At 42.9% G+C, this 26,559-nt stretch overlaps 1 protein-coding gene across 5 annotated transcripts; it reads left to right on the forward strand.

Annotated features, from left to right (window-relative positions):
• Positions 1 to 1,685: 1,685 nt before the first annotated feature.
• Positions 1,686 to 26,350, forward strand: LOC133120853 (protein phosphatase 1B-like). 5 transcript variants are annotated; one of them, XM_061230371.1, is made up of 7 exons: positions 1,686 to 2,078; positions 10,821 to 10,879; positions 16,318 to 17,184; positions 17,279 to 17,396; positions 18,180 to 18,291; positions 18,950 to 19,007; positions 22,065 to 24,100. In XM_061230371.1, exons 3-7 carry the CDS (start codon positions 16,333 to 16,335, stop codon positions 22,341 to 22,343), a joined length of 1,419 nt encoding a protein of 472 aa, XP_061086355.1. In that variant the 5' UTR covers positions 1,686 to 2,078; positions 10,821 to 10,879; positions 16,318 to 16,332; the 3' UTR covers positions 22,344 to 24,100. The 5 variants fall into 5 exon arrangements, with proteins under 5 accessions (XP_061086355.1, XP_061086358.1, XP_061086357.1 ...); XM_061230374.1 differs by lacking the exons at positions 10,821 to 10,879; positions 22,065 to 24,100 and adding an exon at positions 24,487 to 26,350; XM_061230373.1 differs by lacking the exons at positions 10,821 to 10,879; positions 22,065 to 24,100 and adding an exon at positions 25,693 to 26,350.
• The last annotated feature ends 209 nt before the right edge of the window (positions 26,351 to 26,559 follow it).

A 26,559-nucleotide genomic window follows, 5' to 3' on the forward strand; every position in this document is an offset into this window, starting at 1 on the left:
GTAGCGGGAAAACGTATTTGTTATATCAATTTGTGGTTAACCTATGATGGTATATTTTTATTTAGCCCTTTCATGCATGACTTATTGAAACACAGAGCCACTGTTTTTCATGACTTCAAAAAAATGCAGTATCTTGTATTTTGAAGAAGTGGGGCGGCCTGTAGCGTAGTGGTTAAGGTACATGACTGGGACACGCAAGGTCGGTGGTTCTAATCCGGGTGTAGCCACAATAATATCCGCACAGCAGTTGGGCCCTTAACCCTGCATTGCTCCAGGGGAGGATTGTCTCCTGCTTAGTCTAATCAACTGTATGTCGCTCTGGATAAGAGCGTCTGCCAAATGCCAACAATGTAATGTAGTTACAAATCTGCCCACTGTAGTGGTCATCATGTATTTATGGTATAAAAGGTGGTTCCTTGGAAACTGTATAGAACAGCATAAAAAATTTTTTTTTAATGTATATTGCATAGGGTAGCCCTTTAGAGTACAATGGCATTCTATTAGCTTCGTAAATTCCATATAATGTAATTTCATGTAATATAATATTTATTTTTTTATTTATTTACTTCCTTTAGGTGCTCATTGTTACTGTGTATTAACCATGGTTTCTTACAATTAATAGACTGGGGAAATGTGAATGTAAAGTTTTTACTTAGCATCCTGACAGCATGACATGAAAGGTGCTACGGTAGTATTTTCACACACACACACACACACACACACACACACACACACACACACACACACACACACACACAGGCTACATCATCTCTCACACATAAACACACTGGCAAACCCCAACCTCAACCTCACATAACCCTATATAATATATGTATTGACACTTTATAACTGTACTGTTGAACCCAAACAAAGGGTACAGTATATATTTGTTTAAATAAAACATCCAAGTGAAGAAGTATCACTATTTTGAGTAAAACTTGCATAGTATCGATGCATGGACATATCGGCCCAATATGCAGAATACATCCTGTCACGCATCGTGTCAACTACAGTCAATAGATGCTTTTTAAGTAACAGAAAAGGCATATTCAGAATATTCAAGATATCATATTGTAGGCAAGTCTCAAGGGAGTGCAACCTCTTATTATTACAAATGGCTTCTAAATATCTGTCCACTGTAGTGGACGCCAAGCATGAAAGGGTTCAAATGTGCACTGTAATTCATGCTCACTTTGCCTTAGGGCAGTGCAGAAAGCTGACAGTCTCAGCATTGTGTTCTCTTTTAGAAAATTACATAATGCATGGAATTGGTTGACAGTGATTCACATGAACGCAAATTCACCTACATCCAAAAGCATATTATCCAGATAGACATTGCATGATGTATTTTCATGTACTTGCCTGAAATATTGACATTTCGCTTACACCTACATTTGAGTCAGTAATTTACAGGAATAACATTTACTCGTTTGGAGGTAGTTTTTCCGATTTTCAGAAATACTTGTATTTTTCTGACAGGTCATATGATGACACATTGCATGATACAGTCCAATAACTAAATAAAAATATCGTTCTGACATGTCGACGAAATAATTAGACAAGACCGTAACCAATCCAGAAATGTTTCGAATATTTAGACCAATAGTAAAGTGGCCGTATGTCAGAACAACCAGTTATCGCCCGGTTGATTGGCCAATCATTTTCAAGACTCGAAAAGCAAAACCCTCCTCTTACGTAGGACATTGAGCCGAGGGAGAGCTGTGGTCCTGCAATGGAGGCTAGAGCGTCATTAGCTAGCTAGCTAGCTACTAACATTTAATTTTACTTCATTTCAATGTCTCATTTTCTTTCGCCGCCCAACCTGTTGAGCATCTTTATTGTTTTTTCTGTAGTGGACTGATTGATAGTTGTCAAACATGTATTCGATTACACATAACCAGTGCAGAGATCCGTTGAATAACAAATTAGCTTCTTATGTGAATTAAATCTGGATTGAGTTTGCTAGCTAGGTTGGAAAAATAGATACGGTTGCAATAAAATTAACCGGCTAGCTACAGGTACACTCGCCAAAAAAACCATTCGGAGGCCTGGAGCTACAATAATTCATTTTTGACGACGTAAGTACAATATTTTGGAAGATAGCTGATGTCAATTGCTAGCTTGTAGCTAGTAGCTCAAGTAGCTTGGTGGAAGCAGTGTACTGTGTTTATGGTGATCTGTGACCGTTTTTGTTCCATTAACGTGTGAACTCGTTAGTTGATTTCCCATGTTGTCTGGCTAGCTAATTATATGAAGCTAACGTAGCTAGGCTCTGTCAGTCACAGCTGTGCTGGAATCCAGATAAATTAGCTCGATAACGACCTAGCTAACTAATCAGCGGCTGTTGGCTAGCTAACTAGCAAACCTATTCTGACTACGATAGCTTACGTTAAGTTAACTAGCGTTTGCTTTTGCTTTGTCAGTTGGTAAACTTGCCAATGTTACGGTGTTCGCTTTGGAAATAAATAATATGAATAGGATTTAGCTTGTTAGCCAGCTTGCCAATGAGATATCAGCTGGCTAATGAGAACTGACGAAAGTACATTATTTGCCGGTATAGTTAACGTTAACTAATATTAGCTATGTTTATCACTTTCAGCGCGATCAACAAACACTGGCGCGCGTCAGAAATAATCCAATCGGATCAGGCGTAATATTAGCCAGCTAGCAAGGTTTGTTATGTAATTCAGTAGGTAGCTGGCAAACTATCTTGCTGTCAAGATTATGTTTCTGTTTTGTATGACGAGCTTGTTATCTAGCCATTGATCCTGAATGTATGTCACCAATCAAAAGCATGGTTTTGTCGTATTTTGTTATATGTAGTTAATGTAGCTAATTTAGAGAAATAATTTACTATTTCAGTTTAAATTATGAATTTTCACAGTGTGGCCTTCTAAGCAAACGATGTCGGAGCAAGCTATTTGTCCACAGTGCGCTATATTTGGGTCCCGATTTAAGGGATGGTGTGAGTTGGGGGTAGGCTTGTTGGAAACGTCACCCACAGTAATAATAGGACGCAGTGGCTGAGTCCAAGCCTCTCTCGGACAACTGTGTGACCCCCTCCCCTCCCCTGGTCGCTATATTTAAACACCCATGGTTTAAGCTTGTTCTGTGAGCCGGGTTAGAATGCCATAACTCATTTTTTGCTTGTTGGTATTCTCGAACAGAGACGTCTGTGGCAATGAAGGCAATATTGACTTCGCTTAGCTATCGTTAGTTGTAATGGAGATCAACACCGAGTAGCTAGAATATGCGTTTCCAAAGCACAGAATATAAAGCAGGCTTTCTGTCTGAAACTACCTGTATGCTTTAATATAGTAATAATTAATTGTAAAATTTAACAATGCATTAACATACCCACTACAAGAAATTGGTGGACTGATTTCTTACGGATATTAGCCACATTTGCCAGAGAACTTAGGTGATATGAGCTTCTTTAGAAGATCTACTGTACATGTACCCCAGAGCTCTGTTACACAAACTTACAGCCAAACTTTTGTGGCTCTAGATTCCCTACTGTCCAGGACTTGCACTCTGTATCGTAGTAGCTAATCTATGTGGTTCATTCTGGCTCCTATGTGTTTTCACAGTAGGTCAGCGGAATGGTTTGTAGAGGAGATACTTAACCCCATGCTTTCCTTTCCTCCGGGCTGAAATTTGGGGTGTTGGAATTTGGGGACTATTTTCCCCATCCATCTTTAAACTAGGCATCAGAATCAAACAGGGCTGTCTCTTATCAGAATCAAGCTCTTATTACATGGCTACTCATACAGGTTTACTATGTCTTTAAGAATTCCATCTGATTAAAAAAAAAAAAAAAAATGTGATGATGCAATGAATGATTTTAGAAATAGGTCATGTCTCAGCTAGAGAAAGAAATAAACCCCCATCTGGCCTTTTTATGAGAATAAAGGGGACAAGCAAGTTTAGTGCAAACTTTTTTATACGGAGCTATTAATACTGTTTTATGTGGCTGAACTTGAGCTTTGTTCAGTCATGTCAAAAATAAACACCCACATGAAATGGCAGCTCAACACACCTGCTAGAGCACCAGCAAATCTGTTTGTCACCACAAAAACAGATACATTATTGCTATAGAATACACTTTTCAACATTCTGTTTTAATTTTAACTTTTCAATATTTCTGTTTTAACATTATGAACGGGTTTCATTTATTTGTCCTTGCTTGTGGCGAGGCTAGCAATCCATTAACATACAGTCCCCTCCAAAGGTATTGGAACAGCAAGGTCCACCTACACTGAAAACAATTGAGTTTCAGGTCAAAATATGTACATGATTTCACCTTTATTTCCTGGTATTTTTAACTAGATTTGTTAAAGAACTTATTACCTTTTGTATCAGACCACCAAATCACATGTGATTGACAGGTGTTTCCTGTTGCCCAGATGTGTCCTGTTAGATTGATTGATTGGTTAAAGAATTAATGGGTCTGAATGTCTACTCTTGGTTTTAGCCTTGGCTTTTGCCATTTTGAAGCTTAGAAAAGATTATAAATCTTCTATCCATTGCACAAGCATTGGGTATAGCTTGTACAACAACTTGGAAAAAGAAAGAAGCCGCTGGCATACTCAGCAACAGACATCGAACAGGTTGATCAAGGAAAACAACAGCAGTTGATAACAGGAATAATGAGGAGAGCTGTGAAGGAAAACCCCAAAACATCAGTTATTGACATCACAAATTAAGGTATCTCAATCAACCAATTGAAGAAGACTTCGAGAGCAGCAACATAGAGGCTATACCAAAAGATACAAACCACTCCTCAGTACTAAGAATCGGAAGGCAAGATTACAATTTGCAAAGAAGTACAGAGATGAGCCACATAAGTTGTGGAACAAAGTTTTATGGACTCATGAGACCAAGATTAACCTCTACCGAAGTGTTGGAAAGGCCACAGTGTGGAGAAGGAAGGGATCTGCTCACAATCCAAAACATTCAAGCTCATCTGTGAAGCACGGTGGAGGAATTGTCATGGCTTGGGCTAGCATGGCTGCTCCTGGAGTGGGTTCACTAATTTTTATTGATGACGTAACTTATGATGGTAGCAGCAGGATGAATTTAGAAGTCTCCAAAAACCTTCTGGCTGCCAATTTACGGAGAAATGCATCCAAACTAATTGGGAGCAGCATCATTCAGCAAGACAATGATCCAAAACACACTGCCAACACAACAAAGGACTCAGGAAGTAAGAGTAGAAGGTTTTAGACTGGCCAAGTCAATCGCCAGACCTTAACCCAATTAAGCAGGCATTGCACCTCCTGATGAGGAGAAACAAACAACAACTGAAAAGGGCTGCAGTAAAAGCCAGGGAGAGTGTCACTAAAAGAAGAATATAACAGTTTGGTGATGTCAATGGGTCACAGGCTTGATGCAGTTATTCCAAGCAAGGGAATATTAAGTGGTATTTACTTTTATTTACTTAAATACTCTCTGTTCCAATAGTTTTGCTCACATAAAAATTGGGTGGTCTGATACCAAATGTGCAATATTTCAAGTAGTTTAACACATCTAGGTGTAAATACCAGGTTGGCTCCAACCAACTGATAAGCAAATTTTAGGCACTGATTTTGGTAGATCCAGGTATGATTATAGTTCAACCTGTCATGTTCTGATTTCTGTTTTATTGGCCTTCTTTGCCTGTTTGTATTAGTTCAAGAATAAAAATCAGCGGTCTGTGTGCTATCATTTGACATGGAAAATAGGAAAATATAAAATTAGCAGTCTCAGGCAGGTACTGAGCAATGTATTAGACCAAATAATAAGGTTGATAAATACTCAGTGGGCACAGTATTAGGTAGACCTGTACACCAGCTTCTTAATGCAAATATTTAATCAGCCAATCATGTGTATAACTTCATCCAAACGTAATGCATAGAAGCATGCAGGTGTGGTCAAGAGCTTCAGCTATTGTTCAGATCAAATGTCAGAATGGGGAAGAAATGTGATCTAAGTGACTTCGACCATGGAATGATAGTTGCTGCCAGATCTCAGAAACTGCTGATCTCCTGTGATTTTCCTGCACAACAGTGTTTGAGTTATTTTGCAGAGTAGGAGTACGTAGGGACAGTATGGCTGGCAATACCGATGCTTCAGATAGTATCGGTGCACCTGTAATTCATTTTACCTGTAAAATTAAGGCAAGACACTCAGCTTTTCAACTCAAAAAGTGATACGGGGTTCATTACATTTCGCCCAATGCAGAAAATCTTTAACTCGTTGAATGATTCAGGTTACTGGTTAGTGGAGATAAGTGCGCAAGTTCAGTCTGCCCTGTTTGCAATGCAGCATTTCAGCTTGCTAAACTTTTCCCTGCTAGATGAGACCTTTGTTAAAGGCTGACTTTGCAGAAATGTTGGCCTTGATTCGGCCCTTTTTAAGATATCGTTTAGATCTGCACCCCCATTCTCAACCCCGCCCGCCAACACCCCCACAATGATTCTGGCTGTTGCTACAGTGTGATTGCAATGAGCAAAGTAAAGTGTGGTCTAATATAATTCATGAAACATCTGCTTTAGAATAGTCACTTTCCACGCAAGCATTAACTGACATTACTCGTGTTTGTATTTAGCTAAACGTTGTTAGTGGTGATACTAGCCACTGCTAACATGTCAGTCTGCCTCTTGCCCGCCTGAATGGACGCATGATTCTGTAACATAAGCATGTATATGCAAACGCATTAATTCATTGTCGTTTTTATTTTTATCAGGCATCTCAAGTCCGGTAGGCTAAGCATGATCTCCCTGCCCAAGAGAGGAAATAAGCCGGTAGAATATTCCGAAGATATAAGCAGTAGTGGGACCCAGTTATCATGGCCCACCAGCTAACAAGTTGGCTAATAACGGCAGCTACCTACTGTCTTGTTACCGAACGCTAGCCAGCCATTTGCTGAACGGTTAGCCACCAAGGCTAATCTCTCGCAAACCCAGCTCCCCACTGTAGTAGCCAATCCATACACATCTCTTGTTGTTGTCCTATTGGATCATAGAATACAGTGGGAGCAATAATTATTTGATCCCTTGCTGATTTTGTAGGTTTGCCCACTTACAAAGAATGGAACTGTGTAGAATTTTAATCATAGGTACATTTTAACATTGAGCGACAGAATATCACAAAATAATCCACAATACAACATCATATAAATTTTATAAATTTATTATTATTATTTCGTATTTTTGCATGAAATAAGTATTTGATCCCCTACCAATCAGCAATAATTCTGGCTCCCACAGACCAGTTAGTTTTCCATTAAGAAGCACTCCTCATCTCAACTCATTACCCAAAGCACCTGTGTCAACTCGTTACATCGTTATGTAGTTGAATAAAAGACACCTGTCCACACAATCAATCAGATGCCAACGTTTTCACCATGGCCAAGACAAAGGAGCTGTCTAAGGACATCAGGGACAAAATTGTATACCTGCACAAGGCTGGGATGGGCTACAAGAAAATAAGCAAGCAGCCTGGTGAGAAGTTAACAACTGTTGGAGCAATTATTAGAAAATGGAAGAAACACAAAGTCAGCGTCAGTCTCCCTCGGTCTGGGGCTCCACGCAAGATTACACAAAAATTAAAAAGTCCCATGCCCAGAAGTGGCCAGAGGAGTTTTTATAATAACCTGTACAAGCTTGACATTAGGCAGAAGTGGACAGACATAGTTTGGTATTGTGGTCATGATGAAGCATGTTTGCTTTCTTATATTTTCAAGCTGACAATCCTGCATAGTATGACTTTAAATGTTCTGAGCATGCTTTGATGCTTTAATTCATAAGATTGTGATCAAGTAAGCCATTTCAATCGATTTGGCTAAAACAGCCTGCCTGTTACGAAGTCGAGCTTTTGTTAGGTAGCTAACTTGGCTGTTTTACGTGAAGCTTTACTCCTATGACCTTTAGAACAATCTGCTCTCGACGGACTTGTGAATCTTGTGGAAATTGATGATGGAAGTGGCCCTGGACACTTTCTGTCCTTTGCTAGGAGCGGCATTCCTCACTAAATATGGGTTATCTAGCCGGTACACTGAAACAACCTGTTGCTTTCTTCCATTATTTGCTGTGCACTGCTTCAGTTTTTGGAGTGTTGTGCCCGACACCACACTAAAGCAGAGGTTGAAATTAACTAATGCAGCAATATTTAGAAGGTAGTCATACATTTATTTTCTATTGCCGAATAAGTGCCAATAATAAAAGGTATCAGAAAGGAAATTGATGTATAGCTAAAATAAATGCATGCATACATTATGCGTGTAAAATACATTTGTACATTTGTATATGAAAAAGAATGCTTTTCATCCAGTTTTTATAGTCTAAATTTTGAAAAGCAAATTGCTGCCACTAAATGGTTAGCAACCCATCACACACTAACATCATCAAGCAGAAGGCTGTGTTTTCAATGACCATTCATGCATGTTGCTGATGGCTTTTTAACTGTATGGTGTTATTTATATATAATTGTATGTGGGTCAGTGACAAATAAGGGATAGCAGTTTAGAGAAATATAAAATGGGTTAAAAATGCAAATAAATGCCTTTTTTTTCATTAGAATGATATTTAGTTATTTCTAAAATGTTGTCAGCAAATGGAATTCATATATATATATATATATATATATATATATATATATATATATATATATATATATATATATATATATGAGCGAGAGAGAACCAAATTTCCAAGGTGAGATCTCAAGTGCTCAGGAAATACAACAAGTCTCTTGCACAAAACTTGAAAACTTGCAGAAAATGCTGAGAACTGATTGAATCTGGAAAATGTCTGAACATGCTTTCTAGTACATGGCACCACACTGTTGTTGTGTTCTCTACTCAATCAATTTAAAATATCAATTTTTGCTACCAAGAAATCTGCTATCGTGCCTGACTAAAATTGTTACCTGGCAGGACAGTCTTTATAGATAATGACCGACAACAATAGACTTGTATCGTCTGTTAAAATAACTATTGTATAATAAAAGATGTTTTTCTTTTGAACTGCAGTTGTTACTTAGCTGATCCTTTGGATTGCCAATACAACCATGTCATCGTAAATAATGGCCTACCGATTAGTTTGGCAAAAATAGACGCTGTAGTGTGATTTACATGATGGGTAAGAATTCTTGTGGGCCCTGAACCTGGCTACTCTTTCTTTGCAGGACAGGGGCCTCTAATACAGAATTTCCCTTATGTGAGAATTTGTAAAACATGTATCAATTGCTAATGGTAGATAATAAAATAATTATTGTATTTAAAAAAAAAAAAGCTGTGAATGTGTTGGATTCTCTTATGTTAGGGTACTTCTGGACATACATTCAACAAGCTTATATGTTAATTACATTGTAACGCGCAGTGGTAATGTACATTTTATACCTAAAAGCAATAAAATCATTCAAATAGCAAATGACCCTGGGGGTAATGCGCATGTGGTTTTACTCCTAGGGTATTGTATTTGAACAGATATGAATAATGCAGTACTCGCTCAGCCCTAATTATTAACATTTTTACATTCAGCGTCTTGGTGCGGACTATTATCCGATATGACATTTTGCCAGTTTGAGGTTTAATAGTTCCTTAAATTTCTCTCAGTAGTTTTTTCATATCTCTTTTTTTATATCATAAATATGTTTCAGACATCAAATGGACACGTCATTGACCCATATATCACTGTAAATATCTTTATTGTGGTTATTGTTTGTGTTCTTGTTAGTGATTGGTTGCTTTAAATTTATGTACTTATCATTCTTAAAAAAACTCAAAATGGCAACATGCCAAAAGCACCTTTGTTCAATCATAATTTAAATTACCAAATGAGACCCCAATGTTATGTTTTGGTCAGAAAGAGCATTGGCATGTTTGGTATTGAAACTGAGATATATAAAAAGAGAGGCACCCATGGTGAAATATGGAGGTGGGCCAATGATGTTTTAATGGTCATGGGGCACTGGTTAAGATTAGTGGTGTGATTGATTCCACAAAGTATCAGGCAATTTTGGTTGACAATCTGGTTGCCTCAACCACAAGGCTGAGACTTGGCTGTAGGTGGACTTCAGCAAGACAATGACACAAAGCACACCTCAAAATCCACACACGAAGTAAACAAAATCTATGTTCTCAAATTGCCTTAGGTGCCAGACCTCAATCCAATTGAAAGCCTGTGGCCTGAACTGAAGAGAGCAGTTGATGTGAATAAAACCCAAAATGAAAAAGGATCTTGCAAGGATCTTCACAGAGAAATGGTCCAAATGTGTTCCTTAACCTTGTCAAGCATTACAAGAAATCTGAGATGTAGCTATTTTTATGAAATTAAATGCTTAATTCTGCAACCTTTACAGGTGACTGAAATTAGGGAACTCGTATAGCATATAGAAAATCTCAATATGTTTGCAAGCATTAGCTAACGTTCCCCTTGTACAAATGTCTACTTGACTTGCACCGCACTGGGAACTTGTGGCCTTCGACATAGGTCTCTTCGACAGCGGACACGGCGTCACTATCCATGCACAGTGCCCAAGGTGTTGAGTGTTGTGTTTCGTGCTCATGACTGGAAGCCGTGTCAGATTGCCAGCAGCCTCCGTGACGAGCCAACTGCTCTTGAGGTTTCCATCGGTGCCGTGGCTTCACTCACTCTTTTAGGCAGGTGCCAGACTCTGCCACTATCATACTTCTCTGTGTCCGGTGTGCATGGGCGTGTTGCCTCTGCATGGCTGTACTGTCTATTGTAGGTAGGCAACCATTGAACCGTTCAGTTCAAGTGCCCTCAAGTCAAATTACATTAGCCTGAGTTTTTTAATTTTCATCTGTCCTTCAGGAAGCCTTGTTACAAGCCACATCATTCAAGAAGGGTGAATTACTATTTTTGTGATCAAGGTAGGCGGCAATTATAGCTCAAAGACTAAAATTTGCTGTGCTTTAAATCCAAAATGGAAAGGATTGTTTTACCTAAGAGTTTTTGTTCACATTATAATTAAGTAATGGTAGTTTTTTTTTTTTATTGCACTTTTTGTTTTATTGCACTCATATGCATATTTTATTGATATTTGTGAGTATGGAACTGTGAAGCGAGCTCGCAAGTCAAGTTGATTTTTGAGACATTGGTGGCAGGGATTGGATAGAGATGTATCCACTTGTGATTGGTCACTTTCAGTATCCATTTTCACTACACACACACAATTGAATTGTATTGAGAAAATAGCAAAAAAAAAATGTGTGATGACAATGTCATATATAATGCATTGATAGTAGTTTATTATTGCTATGTTGAAAATGTAGGCTAATGCTTATGTACCCGCCAGTCAAGGGTAGCTAACGTTAGCAAGTAAGCCAAAGTTAGCTGGCTAATGTTCTTATCTACTCATTCTTTTCCCCTGTGTTCCGTTTTTTAGTTTGTTTTGAGCTTTGACTATAGACCAGGGTAGCCTGCTAACTGCTATCATTTACATGTCATCCAAACAAACTGTTAAAATGTTTTGTGGACTACTAGGGAGACTGGTGGTGTCTCTGCTGTAGAATGTCCTGGCATTTCTAAGAAAGAGAGATGTTCATTATGAAAGAAAGAAGTGAGCCACCAGCTATAGTGAAGGAGGGGAGCTGTCAGCTCTATTCTCTGATTAGTTTTACAGTAACTGCTCTTTTGATTTACTGCTGATAAGAGCCATGGTTGTTACAGGAAGAGAGAACAGGCTAACAGTAGCTGTCTTGCCCAACAAACACGCCGGTTCGGCTTGTATGTAAAACGCAAGTGTAACTTCCTATCTGTATTTTAGTGCTGATTTTTCTTCACTTGGTACTCTTTGCTGTCAGCTGTAGCCCCTCTTTCCAAGTCTTCTTCTGCACATGTGGATTGTAAGAGCCCGGATGACAAGAAGGGTCATTATTAGAAGGGATGCACCAATAGACAAATTCTTTGTTGATTTTAAAGTACAACATCATTATCCGAAATCAATTGGATGTCGGCGTGTTCCCTGTGCTATATTTTGGATAGTAATTGGATAGGCGTCCTCATTAATACCTCCTATAATAGAGTGGGAATCGGCAGGTAACCACACAATATGACATCCATATTTTTGGATCGTGCGACGATACAGTTGCCATTCTTTGTGATACACAGTATTGCAATTTGATCCTGCAATATAGTGCTTTCTTTAATGTTTTCTTTTTTCTCCTCATTTGACATCAGTAAAATTGAAATCAAATGCCTAATGAGCCTTGCATGAATGAATTTCACTAAAAACTAGAATCATCCAATTGCAGCACTGTAATGTTGGCAGTTCTATTTGTACCTGTTGTAGACCATCTGCAGTTTCAGACAGCACATTCATAATGTAACATCGCTTGATTTCATCAAATATCTCAGTTATATCAACCCTGAGCTAGTTAAGCAGTTTGGTGTAAATGTGTGTCACTTCCATATTTGATGGCTTACTATATCAGCACCACTTGGTGTATAACTTCCAAACTTCCAAGACTAGTATTTCGCTTAAGAACAGCCACAAAAACAGTCAAATAGGCCAGTAGCCAGCTAGGTCTGGCCAGAAAATTACCAAAAACTGTTGCATAGTCAACAAATCAGTTGGTAAGGTTGGAAGTTTTCAAACAAAATTCAACTTTGTGTCCTTCAAAAGGTATAATGATTGAGTTGTTTTGGTCATTTTAAAGAGAACCTTAATTCACAATAAAAAATGATGAATTGATGGCTTCCTACATCAGTGCCACTTGGTGTATGATAATAAAATGCCAAAGTTGGATCTGGTCAGAAAATGACTGAAAGTGTTGGTAAGGTAGATGGCAAGGAAGAAGGTTTCCAATCAAAATGAAACTAAGGTTCTTCAATAGGTATAATAGGCCTGTATCACAATCAATTTCTTTCTTTCAATCAATTTAGTCTCATTTCATTCATAGGATCATTCAGCCCTTTACAGAGATGCAAAACAAAACGAGGTTGAATGCTGCCAACTACATCTCACTATCGACCGACACTTGGACCTCACAAGCCACCCAGTCCTACATCACAATCACAATCACAGCCGACCCCAGAAATGATGACTGGAAAATGGAAAGCTTTCTATTGCAAACCCATCCACTTTTCATCTCTCATCAGGCAGTGAACATAGGGGAAGTGCTGAAATCGGCTGTTTGAGAATGGAAGCTGGAAAAGCCGTGTCGTATCACTGCAACGTACAGGCAACGCAAGGACTATAGACATAGCTACGAGTGAAAGCTGGCTTGGACCGCATATCTAGTGTTTAAAATAAAGTTCAGATGAAGGCAATATAGAATTGAACAAGATTAATGGTTTAGACCAGAGGAAATAAATGTACTAGGAGGACAATGTTTACACAAAGTATGGTTGAATGAAGGCCAAAAGTTTACTTCATCATCCCATTATGCGGGCTACATTTTGTGTCAGGAATAAACGAGTAATCTTATTCAATTATCCATTGTCTTAATCTTAACTTAATTTTTCATATTGTGACCATATTGTATCATGAAACCAATATTGTGTATCGTATTGTATGGTGAGTTGAGTGTATTGTCCCACACCTAGTAGTCTCTGAAATACATGGCCCAATGTCCTTCATTGTGGGCCCTTCTTCAATAATGTCCTGTTGTAAGCTGGAGACTCCCAGAAGCAAACACTGCAGAAACCTGGAACTAAAATCAATCATTCCGCCCAGTTTGGATATGGCTTGAGTTGAGTTTAAATATTACCATTTTAAAATGATGATGGAGGACTGTCTGCCTGGGCGTTGGGCCCTGGTTCAGAAAATGTTGATAACCCCTGGTTTACAGGAAAGGACAGAGCCTTTATAAATGGTGCAAGTCGCCATCAGGCCTTTATGGCTATGTCTCTGACTTGACAGAAAAAATATACTTAATGCAACTGTGCTACAAGATTTAACTCTCAATTAGGGTTTTTAATCATGTCACTGCTGTTGTGGGCTGAAGTCATCAGTTGGAGTTTTGTATATTACATCACAAAGTTGCCGCGGTGATAGCGTAGTGGCGGATTTGTTCCCTGACAGTTGCAGGGAATATCTGACGTCCGAATGCCAGCTGACCCACACAGCCTGTGTTAGGCCTGTGTGGGTTTGAGCTGGCCGAGTCTCAGCCCGTCTTGATTGATTTGCCATTTCTCGTCGTCTCGCTGCTTTGTCCGAGTGTTCGAGTTTCAGGTTTCCGTCAGCGGTTTTGGAGCGATTGGTTTCCGGCCGCAGCAGTTTCGGGTGAGAGAGGTCGAGAGTGTGTGGTTTCGCATGGTTCAGAGACTGAGGGGATGTGGTTGTGTAGGCGTCTGCTCAGTTTCAGTGAGAGTGCGTCCGTGCTAGTGCACTTAAGAACGGCTGTGTGTCTTTACTCAGCAAAAGTGTTCAGGAAGAGTAGGGCGTCTGTGTTAGAATTTACTAACAGCACTTGTAGAGTAAATAATAGTGTCCAGAAGGATTATTTATATGGAGTAATATATATTGGAACGGGGGCTGAGGCTAATGAGGGTGTTTTTCAGTTAGTAGTTAATTGTGGGGCTGCAGGATTGAGTTGGGGGTTGGGTGTATAAATAGTGTGACTTGTCGGAGCGGTAGACATGTTAGCCGACAGTGTCGTGACTCTTCACAACACCGTGGTCTGCGGGGAGGGGGACACGGTGGGGCAGTGGGCGGCTCTGGAGTTCCCTTTTTTAGGAACATGCCTTCGGTGCCTCCCACACTCACAGGACCGCGAGGCGGTTAATTATAGCCCCAGACCGCTCCCGCTGCCAGAGGAGCCCTGCCGGTTCTGATCCAACGCCCGGGACGGTCCTGCTGTGATGACGTCACGGACCGAGGGCTTGAGTGGTCAGCCTGAATTTAGCTCCGTCAAGCTCCGGCTTTGGGTTTCAAGGTCTGCCGCAGGTCGTGGTTCTGTTCTCCCCCGTTCCCCCTGGAAACCAGCAGTGACACTGCGCTCTTGCTATAATGTGGGGAAAAATAACTGGCTACAAGTGCTGACACAGCTGATGTGCTACAGGTGTGTGGTCCTGTTGCCTTGTCTGTAGTTCATTTTGGCCCAATACACACCTTAGTCCAGCCCGAACCGTTTTACGGTTCTTTTCTGGATATAAGAAAGCCTGAGCAGCAATGTGGGTCATCCGCAGCCCTGTGTTTCAGTCTAATTTGGCCGACACCTGATTTGAGCCCGTAATGCATGGTGTGCTGCTATCTTTGGAGTCGTGTAATGTTCTTAGTGGAGAGGTTTGTTTTAAGAGGCTTAGAGCCACACTGCTCCCTAATCCAGAATAGGATGCAGGTTGCGAGGTGAAAGGCCTTTTGACGTGTGTACTGAGGACAGATCAGTTTTGCTCCCCTGATGAATTTCCCTTGCAAGCCGTCACTGTGATATTTCCGTGTTGTGGTCTCTTGGAAGAGCGATGTTGTCTACTGACTGAAATTAAGCAGCGTGTCTGAGAGCCTGTCATCATTTCAGTAGTTTGGTACGGAAGCCTGACCATCCCAGCAGGCACTGCTCCCTCCCTCTACGGGGTCATCGGTGGAGAATGTGGACGAGCCCTTCCTCGCGTGTTTTGTGTTTGTTTGTAAGCGTGTTCAGCAAAACTGATTCACGCTCCGAGAACTCTTAGTGATCCCTTCCTCTCTCTCTTTTTCCGCCGCTATTTGTCTGACTATCAAAACAGAGTTACTGCATCCTTCTCTCTCATCCCCCTTTCACTCTCTTTTACCCTTGAGGTATCTCACACATTTTCCCTCTTATCTCACTCCCCCCCCAGGCATCAGTCCACATGCTCCACTGCATATCCTCTGTGAGAAAAATGCCATCTTCTAGCTTCCAATTTACTCCCACACCTACAGTGATTCACAGCCGATCCATTTAACCTGGGTGCTTCTGCACATTGATGTGCATGTTTTGCAATTGCTCTTAGATCTACACGTCTCCCCAAACTTCCGTTACTGCCAAAATTCCGGCCGCAGCACAACCTAGCCTATGCGAAGATGCTTACATGCCTTGCTTCATTATTTGAAGGCGGCCTGTAGCGTAGTGGTTAAGGTAAATGACTGGGGCACGCAAGGTTGGTGGTTCTAATCCCGGTGTAGCCACAATAAGATCCGCACAGCCGTTGGGAGGATTGTCTTAGTCGAATCAACTGTACGTCGCTCTAGATAAGAGCATCTGCCAAATGCCAATAATGTAATGTCATGTAATGTCATTTGTGTTTCAAAAAGAGCTCCAAATAGACCAATTAAAATTTGTCTGAGAATCAACGCGTAGTTCAGAACAGCTCCTTATACCTCCCCTCTCCCCTTCCCCTTCCCCAGGCGCTGCCCTGAGCAATGGGTGCGTTCCTGGACAAGCCGAAGACGGAGAAGCACACGGCCCACGGTGGGGGTAACGGCCTGCGTTTCGGGCTGAGCAGCATGCAGGGCTGGCGGGTGGAGATGGAGGACGCCCACACGGCAGCCGTGGGCCTGCCCGGGGGCTTGGACGACTGGTCCTTCTTCGCCGTGTATGACGGCCACGCCGGCTCCCGCGTGGCCAACTACTGCTCCCAGCACCTGCTGGAGCACATCACGGGGAGCGAGGGTTTCCCTGGCGACGGCGGCAGCGGCGGCGGCGGTGGTCCCGAGCCCCCCGTGGAGGCGGTGAAGAGCGGGATCCGGGCGGGCTTCCTGAAGATCGACGACCACATGCGCGGCTTCTCGGACCTCCGCAACGGGCTGGACCGCAGCGGGTCGACGGCCGTGGCGGTCCTGCTGTCGCCCGAGCACCTGTACTTCATCAACTGCGGCGACTCTCGGGCCCTGCTCTGCCGCCGCGGCCAGGTGCGGCTGTCCACGCAGGACCACAAGCCCTGCGACCCACGTGAGAAGGAGCGCATCCAGAACGCCGGCGGCAGCGTCATGATCCAGCGCGTCAACGGCTCGCTGGCCGTGTCCCGGGCCCTCGGTGACTACGACTACAAGTGCGTGGACGGCAAGGGCCCCACGGAGCAGCTGGTGTCCCCCGAGCCCGAGGTGTTCGAGATCCCCCGGGCCCCCGAGGACGAGTTCGTGGTGCTGGCCTGCGACGGCATCTGGGACGTCATGAGCAACGAGGAGCTGTGTGAGTTCGTCCGCTACCGTCTGGAGGTGTGCGACGACCTAGAGAAGGTCTGCAACTCCGTGGTGGACACGTGTCTGCATAAGGTGGGTTGGGTTGGGTTGGGTTGGTTGGTTCATGAGTTAGCGGGTTAGTTAGTTAGTTAGTGAGTTAATAAAACTGTCTGTGTGTCTTTTACAGGGAAGTCGTGATAACATGAGTGTGGTGTTAGTGTGTTTGCCCAACGCCCCCAAGGTGTCAGAGGAGGCAAAGAAGAAAGAAGCTGAGCTGGACAAGTACCTGGAGTCTCGTGTGGAAGGTGAGCGCCGCACTCACCCGCTCACGTCTGCGTGCACGTACGTGTGAGCGTGTTTTTGTGGACAGTGACGGGTGTGTTGCTCTCCCCGCGCACCCTTGGCCGCGAGAGCTTACATTCTTCCACCTGACCTTTTTAAAACGTTGTGGCTGTTTAAGCTCTTCGCTCTCCCGTGGAGCGAATTGTTTCAGCGCCGTTTGAATGCCGCTGGAATGCAGCCTTGGCTGGGCTTCGGGAGTGACGGGCGCTGGAGATGGTGACGGCTGGCTACGCCTCCAAATTATTCACATTCCTGATCCCCAGGGTTCCCCCCTCTCCCCTTCTTATTGCCAGTATGGTCCCAGTTCTGTTGCAGGAAAGAGGTATCCTGAACTGTTCTAGCTCTGCAGTGGGGAGAAAGTGTTGTAATGAACCGAAGTGGTTCTAACTCTGCAGTGGGAAAGGGGTATAACGAGCCAATGTGGTTCTAGGTCTGCTGTTAGAAAGGTATATAATGTTCCCAATTGGTTCTAGCTGTGTGGTAGGAAAGGATCATAACAAGCCAATCTGGAAAACATTTCCTATGAAAGAATACAGCCAACACAATGTAGTTTAGTGTGAGTTTAGCATGATGTTTTTTTTTTAATGTCCAGCAGCATATGTGACATGGTGTTTCGAATGGACCTGGCCACACACGTAGAAGTGCAAAAAACCTTCTTCATTTTTATTGTGTGCTTTCTTCTGCTTCCACTGTAGTCTTGTTTGAGGGTCATCCCCTCTTTTTCACTTTTTCACTGTGCCTTGCAGAAATCATGGAGACCTCTGGCGAGGAGGGTCTCCCTGATCTTGGACATGTCATGCGCACCCTAGCCTCAGATAATATCCCCAATCTACCACCAGGGGGCGGCCTTGCAAGCAAGTAAGGAAACTCCTTTACTTGGCAATGCACACAAACGGACACAAACAAACATTTGCAAGCAAGTGCACTCATTCACGCATTGATGTGCAGTATCGGCGTAGGTCCTCTCGGTGAGAGTGAGTGAGTGAGTGAGTGAGTGAGTGAGTGAGTGAGTGAGTGAGTGAGTGAGTGAGTGAGTGAGTGAGTGAGTGAGTGAGTGAGTGAGTGAGTGAGTGAGTGAGTGAGTGAGTGAGTGAGTGAGTGAGTGAGTGAGTGAGTGAGTGAGTGAGTGAGTGTTCCCATCCACATGTATTTACACACATTTCTGATTCTGTTCACTTTTACAATGGTTCATTTTGATGTGAATTTTCCTCATTTCTGCTTTTATTATCAATGTCTGAGATCTCAGGCTTGCACCTGCAGTGCAGTACACACTCGTAAAAATAATATTGCAATTCATAATGAAGACCTAAACGTAATGTGACTTAAGAGATGGCTTGCACTGGAATTTCAGCCTTTGTTCAGCCTTTGTTCGTGTGTGTGTGTGTGTGTGTGTGTGTGTGTGTGTGTGTGTGTGTGTGTGTGTGTGTGTGTGTGTGTGTGTGTGTGTGTGTGTGTGTGTGTGTGTGTGTGTGTGTGTGTGTGTGTGTGTGTGTGTGTGTGTGTGTTCCCTCCCCAGGCGCAGCATAATCGAGGTGGTGTACAGCAGAATCAACCCTCACAGAGAGGAGGACGGGGTGAGCCCATTCTACATTAGTTACTTAGCCAACGCTTTTATCCAAAACGACTTACAGCTGATTAGACTAAGATTAAGAGCAATGTGGGGTTTACGGCCTTGCTCAAGGGCCTGACGACAGCACTGATCTTTTTGTGACTACACTGGGGCTTTGCCCACCAAGTCAAGCACCTTAGCCACTAGGCTATCAGGCTATTATTATCTAACTTTAGGATGGAGTAAGATAAGATTCCTATCTTATCTCGGGATAGGAAATCTTTACTAAAAATCAAAAAACTCAAATACCAACTGTCATGTCTGTTCCCTAACATCCAACATATATATTTTTTTCATATTGTGCACAGCTGATTGGTTAGGTAAATAAAGAAACTGATGTTAGTTACATAGGTGCTGTTTAGTTTAATTTAAAGTTTGGGGGAGACACACCGCTGGACCTCCTAGTCTTGCATATTTACAGGTCTCACAAGCATACTAACTGTCTAGCAATTCATATGAAAATATTTGGGATGACATGTCCCCGTCTCAAACCTACGGGCGAATCCGTTGTGACTTTTGGGACGTGAGTTTGTATCAAGTGCTAGGTGCTTCTTTGTGCTGCGGTGGAAGTGTGTCAGTGACTGACATTACAAAAAAAGGACATGCGAACCAACTAACATCCAGATAAGGTCGTATCTATTGATTTAGGTCAAATTTAACGCTTGTATATGTATATAGAGCTTTAATATCTGATTCTATTTAATAACTTCAAATAAATTGCGTGACTGACTTTATACATTTCAACACCAGTCCTGTCGGGAAAAATAGTTTGCTATGGATAAGTTACTAATAACCTCAAGTAAGATAATTATGATAAAAATTATGATAATTAAGATAAATGATGGAAGGCTATGCAATACAATTAATTGATGTTTTTTGTGACTGACGTTACATGTGGACTAGACCAATCTTTGGGGCCATGTACAAAGTTTCTCTTAACAGATGTATTTGTGGTAATCTATTTACTGTAATCTCAAAGAAAACTTTCATACTGAAGGCCAGTTTTTGTGTTGTATAGGACCTTTCAAATATGTGGCCAATTCCATTGTTTGTGATGACATGGCGCTTATTTGTGGATAGGAGAGGCCTCTTGGATCAAATCTATCATTTCCAGTAATGTTAGTACACTAGTTAAATTCTTTACTATTTATTATTATGTTTTGGTCCATGTCCACCTTTCAATGGATTTGCCCCTATTTGGGCACATTCTGGTAACTGGTCCTAATTGCAGCACATTATTGGGAATAACGGTGGCACATTATCTGTCAACTCAGTCACAGCGACAGCAGCTAAAATTCCCAGCAAAACCGTAACTATTAAATGATAATTATAAAGTATAATTACAGCAATTATATTTAACTTACAATGCCTTTGCAATTAAAAGACATGAGTTGTCATTTGCTGTTTATTTTAAGGAATGTGACGTTAGGTTCAGGCGCCGTTTTAAAAGTAACCTAAAAAAAAGAGCAGCCATTATGGTAGTTAGCTAGGGTTACTGACTGTTTTAATTAACGTTAACAGTTTATTCCAATGGCTAACAATGCAGTTAGGACACCAACAGTGTTATCCTAAAGTTAGGACACTTTAGTTGGGATTTTGCCATGTTAGGATGCTTCTGTCATACATGTATCCTATCTGGAGTTTGGATAGGAAAATGAACATAGCAGTCTTCTGTAATAGCTATTTTCTGAAATTGCCATGGTAACAATACAGATAAGATTGGATTTCGGAGTTAGGATGTTTCTGTACTATGACCCCTGGTTCCAGCTCTTCGGTGCAGAACAGATGGTTATTTCACCAAGCCGGATTACTGAGTTGGGTAGATAACTGCTAAAGTAAAACCCGAAACGGGTCTTTTTTATTTTTCGATTTTCCAGTTTCATGAGGGTTCCGGGTTTTACTTTGTGCACTTATCTCGTGTAACTCAGTAATCCTGCTTTGTGAAACAGGGCCCTGGTGTTTGATGAGCTAGGCTAATGGGTTTAATGAATGAGCCTGGCTCCAGCTCTATAGGGGAGAACTAGTGTGATGAGCTAGGGTAACAGGTTTAATGAATGAGCCTGGCTCCAGCTCTACAGGGGAGAACTAGTGTGATGAGCTAGGCCAGGGGTCGGCAACCCTGGTCCTGGAGAGCCGCAGGGTGTGATGGCTTTTGTTGTTACTTGGCATTAATTGATCAATGAAAGCCGTTGATTACACAGTTAACTCACCTCACCTGGTTTCTTGGGTCTGAATCGGTTGCTTATTTTAAGGTGGAGACTAAAGCCAGCACACCCTGCGGCTCTCCAAGACCAGGGTTGCCGACCCCTGAGCTAGGCTATCAGGTTTAATGAATGAGCCTGGCTCCAGCTCTATAGGGGAGAACTTGTGTGATGAGCTAGGCTAACAGGTTTAATGAATGAGCCTGGCTCCAGCTCTGTAGGGGTGAACTAGTCTTAAGGAGCTAGGCTAACGGGTTTAATGAATGAGCCTGGCTCCAGCTCTGTAGGGGTGAACTAGTCTTAAGGAGCTAGGCTAACAGGTTTAATGAATGAGCCTGGCTCCAGCTCTGTAAGGGTGAACTAGTCTTAAGGAGCTAGGCTAACGGGTTTAATGAATGAGCCTGGCTCCAGCTCTACAGGGGAGAACTAGTGTGATGAGCTAGGCCAGGGGTCGGCAACCCTGGTCCTGGAGAGCCGCAGGGTGTGCTGGCTTTCGTTGTTACTTGGCATTAATTGATCAATGAAAGCCGTTGATTACACAGTTAACTCACCTCACCTGGTTTCTTGGGTCTGAATCGGTTGCTTATTTTAAGGTGGAGACTAAAGCCAGCACACCCTGCGGCTCTCCAAGACCAGGGCTGCCGACCCCTGAGCTAGGCTAACAGGTTTAATGAACGAGCCTGGCTCCAGCTCTATAGGGGAGAACCAGTGTGATGTGCTAGGCTAATAGCTCCAGCTCTACGATGGAAAGGGGGTGGTCTGGTGGCGCTGTAGCTGTGTACGCAGTGTGTGAGCTGCTCTGTGACGCTGGGGTCTCGCAGCAGGAGTCGGAGGAAGCGGAGGAGGGCAGCACCGGCACCCACCTGCGGGAGGCCCTGCGGCAGTTCCGCATTAGTCACAGGGGCCAGTACCACCACGTCCTGGAGGAGGCGCTGTCCTCCATCTGCCAGCTCGGCGATGCGGCGGAAGAGAGCCCCGCCCCCGGCGACGAAGCCCCGCCCCCGGAGTCCGCCGCCCCGGGACCCCAGAACGCAGAGGTGCAGCTGGGAAGCTCGTCTCCTCCTCCGACTCCCGAAAACCCCAACCCGCCCACCGTGTGACCTCTGACCTCATGACCTGACGTCCCCCCCCCCCCCCCCCCCCCCCGGCGACACCGAGTGCGAGCCATTCCACCGTCCCTCCCTTTGCCCTGCCCAGACCACAGTGAACAGTTCAGGTTTTACCCTCTGGCCAATCAGGATGGCGGGGCAGAGGAGAGAGGGGCGGACATTTTGGCGCAGAAATCCAGAGGGAACGAATCACCAGGGAAGCATACTAGTGACGCCCCTTCCAAGGACTGAGGCTCGAACAAGTTGGGGGAGGCAAAGGGGGCGGTACTCTCCAGGGAGCAAGAGCATTCTAACAGACGGGCGTTTGGAACAACTTCTCCACACCGCCACGGTTAATGGGGATCAGCCAGGCCTTGTCTCCCAGTGAACCCCCTCCTTATACTTATGTAAACAACTTTAGCCACGCACTTCACATTCTTTATTGAGCTTTCATGAGGGGACCATATGAGTTCAGCTTATAACTTGTGCTTGACTAAGACTGAGATATTGTACAGTATATACGCTTTGGTGAGCAACCGTCATTCTTTTCCCCTTTTACCTGCTTGCTTATTCCTGTGTGAAAGGGGGGGGACGATATGCACTGCTTTTGTTGACCGTGTTGGGTCAAGAGACCCTGTCACTCTGCAGCATGTAGCCCATGATTCCCACGATATATTGCACAAATGCAATGCATTCTGGGCACTGTATTCTAGTGACTGCCTGTCTCATTGCGTATTATTAGGATGCACTATTTTAGCCGTGGTTAGCGTCTGCTGCTGTGTTCAAATGGGCACATGCGTTTGTGTTCTGTCTACATGAGTGTGTGTATGTTAATGTATGCATAAGTATGTATGCGACTGGGTAGTAAGTGTGTGTGCGTGGGTGGGTGTTAGAAAACGAATGGTGATAGGTGTGGAAAAGTAGTGTGCAAGATATCCGTGGTTGCTGCAGACACGTTTTAAAGTTCTTTCACTCTCTTCCTTCACTTCTACCCCATTCCATTACCCTCATTCCTTCCTTCTCTGCTCACTACGTGGCCTAACCTAACAAGCTGCCATTTGGTATACTATATTTAGCCGCACACATTTTACCAAGCTCTTTAATTTTACCAAGTTATTCAACAAAATGAAAGTTCACAAACTGTAATGGCTTTCTGGACCTTCCGTCTTGTTTTTCTGCACTTGCAGTTCCGAATGCAATCTTCTTTAGATGTGAGGTAATCCTGACGGGTTGCATGCTTCCTCGTAATGGTAGCACCACAGAAATAAGATCAGTGATATCACAGGCAAGAGACGAGACTCCACACCAACATGGATGTTCTCTCTGTCTCAACGGTCTCCTGGCTGGTTGAGTCATCGTTCCCCATTGTCATTCGCTGAATGTTACATCCTGTTATACTTGGGTGAGGCCTGGATATCGCAGTCCAGAGCTCTTGATGATTTGGGAAGCAAGCACCAACGTTTTCTGTATAATTCTCTTCAAATGATCAACCCTTGTTGTTTTTGTGTTTAAAAGCATGTTCGTTTCTTATGTGTATACCTTCAGCACCAAAAACCTGTGGAGAAAATACAATTATTACTCAACTTTTCGGAATTAAAACGTGGGTGTGTGATGAAGTTCTCGGTTTAAAGTCCAGTTCAGTTTCCTCTGACGCTGTTGTGTTTTGAGCAGAAGCTGATCTGATTTGTTTTTTTTTATGGATGTTTCATGCTGCTGCTGAGTGTTTTTATGTTTTTTTTCTGAGCAAATAAAATTTCATCTAACAGAAACTGTCATCTTGTCTTCCTCACTGTGATGTGGCATTGATACTGGGGTCTTTTAGAAAATGTTCAGAACTACAAATTCCATCAGTCCCTTGGTCTCTTTTCTAGATTGGGTAGAGCAATTTGGACCTCACACCCATTATTCCTGATTGTGGGCTTAGCCTAATTTCCCCTCAGGAGTGAAGCCAGTTTATTGTGTTTGTAACATTGTTTAATTATGCTAGCAGCACTTTCAATGGTCTCCCAGGGTTGATTCAATTTTTCTCCAATATCTCTGCCTGTGGAGCCTTGCATTTGCTCCACATGGTCTGTTCACCTTCTCTCATCTTTTTTCAGTTTCACTCACTTCCCACTTTCTCTCTGTCTCTTTCTCTCCTGTCTGTCTCCCTCAGAATGGTGGTGACCTGGATGATACCTGGTAGACAGACTGGCCCACCATCCCAAACAAGAATGTTCCAAAAATTCATACAGAAGCCAATGGTTTTTCACCTCAGTGTTTGCGTTTTCCTCAGCACCAAGAGATCAACTGGAAACTCAACAGGTTTTTAAAAATATATAGGAAGATAATACCACTCAAAAAGGATGGTAGACTTTTTTTTTCAGAAGAGGACCCTAAATTGTAGGATTTCTTCATGTTCTTTTTAATCGAATCAGCAGACGTAATCAAGAATACATTTTGGTAATTTATTTTCTGTAAGATTTAACACGTAGAAATAAACGGGCAGCCTGATTTCGCGGACGCGTTGCTCGGCTTGACTTTTACCGGTTTCGCCGCAAATTCAGAGATGGAGGGCGGCCTCGTTCTGGGCAGAAGGTTGTCGGACATCCGCCGCCATGGTCACCTAGAGCGCGCCACGCTCCGGCCTGCGCACTTACCTTTTCAGGAGCCGTGCGTGCAGGCAAGTGAGCACACTTTTGAAGGAAACTTGTTGCGAGCTCTGTTGTTGTCGTCAGAATTGCCATCCACACGCCTGCTTCCTGATTTTGTCACCTAACCCCCCTCGTCAAGATGCTCTTTTTGTCCTGCTGTTAAAGAGGATATAAAAAAGTCCTTCTCCTGGAATGGGATGAAATCCATATACTGTAGGAAGTGAGATAAAGGAGATTGATGCTTGATGTTTTTAGGCATGCACCCTGGACCTGGCCAAGGCACCTCGCTTTCACAACTCCTTGTCTCTTACCCCCCCCCCCCCCTCACTTTTTCCTACCCGTGTTATCTCTTCTCCTTACCTTTTTTAAAAACTTTGTTCCGTCTGTGGGTTTCTTGCTTCATTTTGCCTTTCTTTTTCTCCCGCAATGTTAAATGATGGGTTTGTTAAGAATATATATTTTTTCTCCCTGCAGAGAGTGTTGTGCATAGTTGGCATTAATGGAATCTTCAGCAACAAAAAAAGGAACTGAAAATCAAACGATAGCTAAGATGTGAGCTAAAATAGCTACTGTTTAAGAATCTGTTTTCCTGTAAGTTTCAGTAAATGAGGCGCACGTGGGCGCTGTCTAGCTCGGCGTCCAATTAGTCGCCTCTGGCAGCATGGTACGAGGTGACTGGTTCCTGAAGAGGCTTTGTGTGTGACAGTTTTGCGGGGTTGGTTTTCCAGGAGCTGAGCTTTGATGGTTCCTGTCGTTTGCTGGGTTGTGGGGAGAGGAAAAGCTTCACGCTGCAGAACAGCAAGCTCTGAGGATGGCGCTGAATGTACTTTCGCACAGCTACAGATACATTAGTAATGGAGGCCTTCTTAAGACTTCGCTAATGTTTTTATTTGTATTTTATTTCTTGTTCTGTGTATTTTTCCCTTTCTGGTGTGGCTTTTTTTTTGTAAGAAAAAAAGTTTATCCCACACTTCCTTTCCTGCTAGTCCACTGCAACTCTAAGCTGGCCATTACCATGAATAAAGTTATGATTACCAATGCAAATGGATTTGACTGCATAATCGCGTTGTGTGCTTTTGGTATTCAAGGACGCGTGTCCTTTCGTGTAATGCGGTTTTCGAGATTTTTTTCGAGAATGGATTCTTGCAATGGTTTCATTTATTTCTTCCTTGATTTTGGCTTTGTAGATGAAGTGCAGTAAATGGGAATGTGCTGAGATGATGTTTGGAGGGGGGTGTAGATCCCCCTTCCATTCCAGTGCCAGTTTCTATTCACTGTCCACCTCAATACCTCCTTGTACCGATTCCCAGTATGATATTATGCAGATTCATTACATGCAGTGATCATACCCACCCTGCTATCTTCAATAAAGAATCGCTAAACGCATCTGGTATTATGTTCCTTTTAGATGAATGCAGAAGATGTTACCAGCTGCTCCAAGGGCATTTGGCACCAGGTCCGTGAAGCTGACATGTTGACTCACCCTCTGCCTGTGTTTATAGTCCTTAAATTCTGGTTTCAAATTATGCAGTTGACGGGCCGGCACTCTGTACCAAAACATTGTATAGCTGTACAATAATTCAAGCTCATTGGTT

The sequence above is a fragment of the Conger conger genome, chromosome 2 (assembly GCF_963514075.1).
Source record: "Conger conger chromosome 2, fConCon1.1, whole genome shotgun sequence".
Lineage (NCBI taxonomy): Eukaryota > Metazoa > Chordata > Actinopteri > Anguilliformes > Congridae > Conger > Conger conger.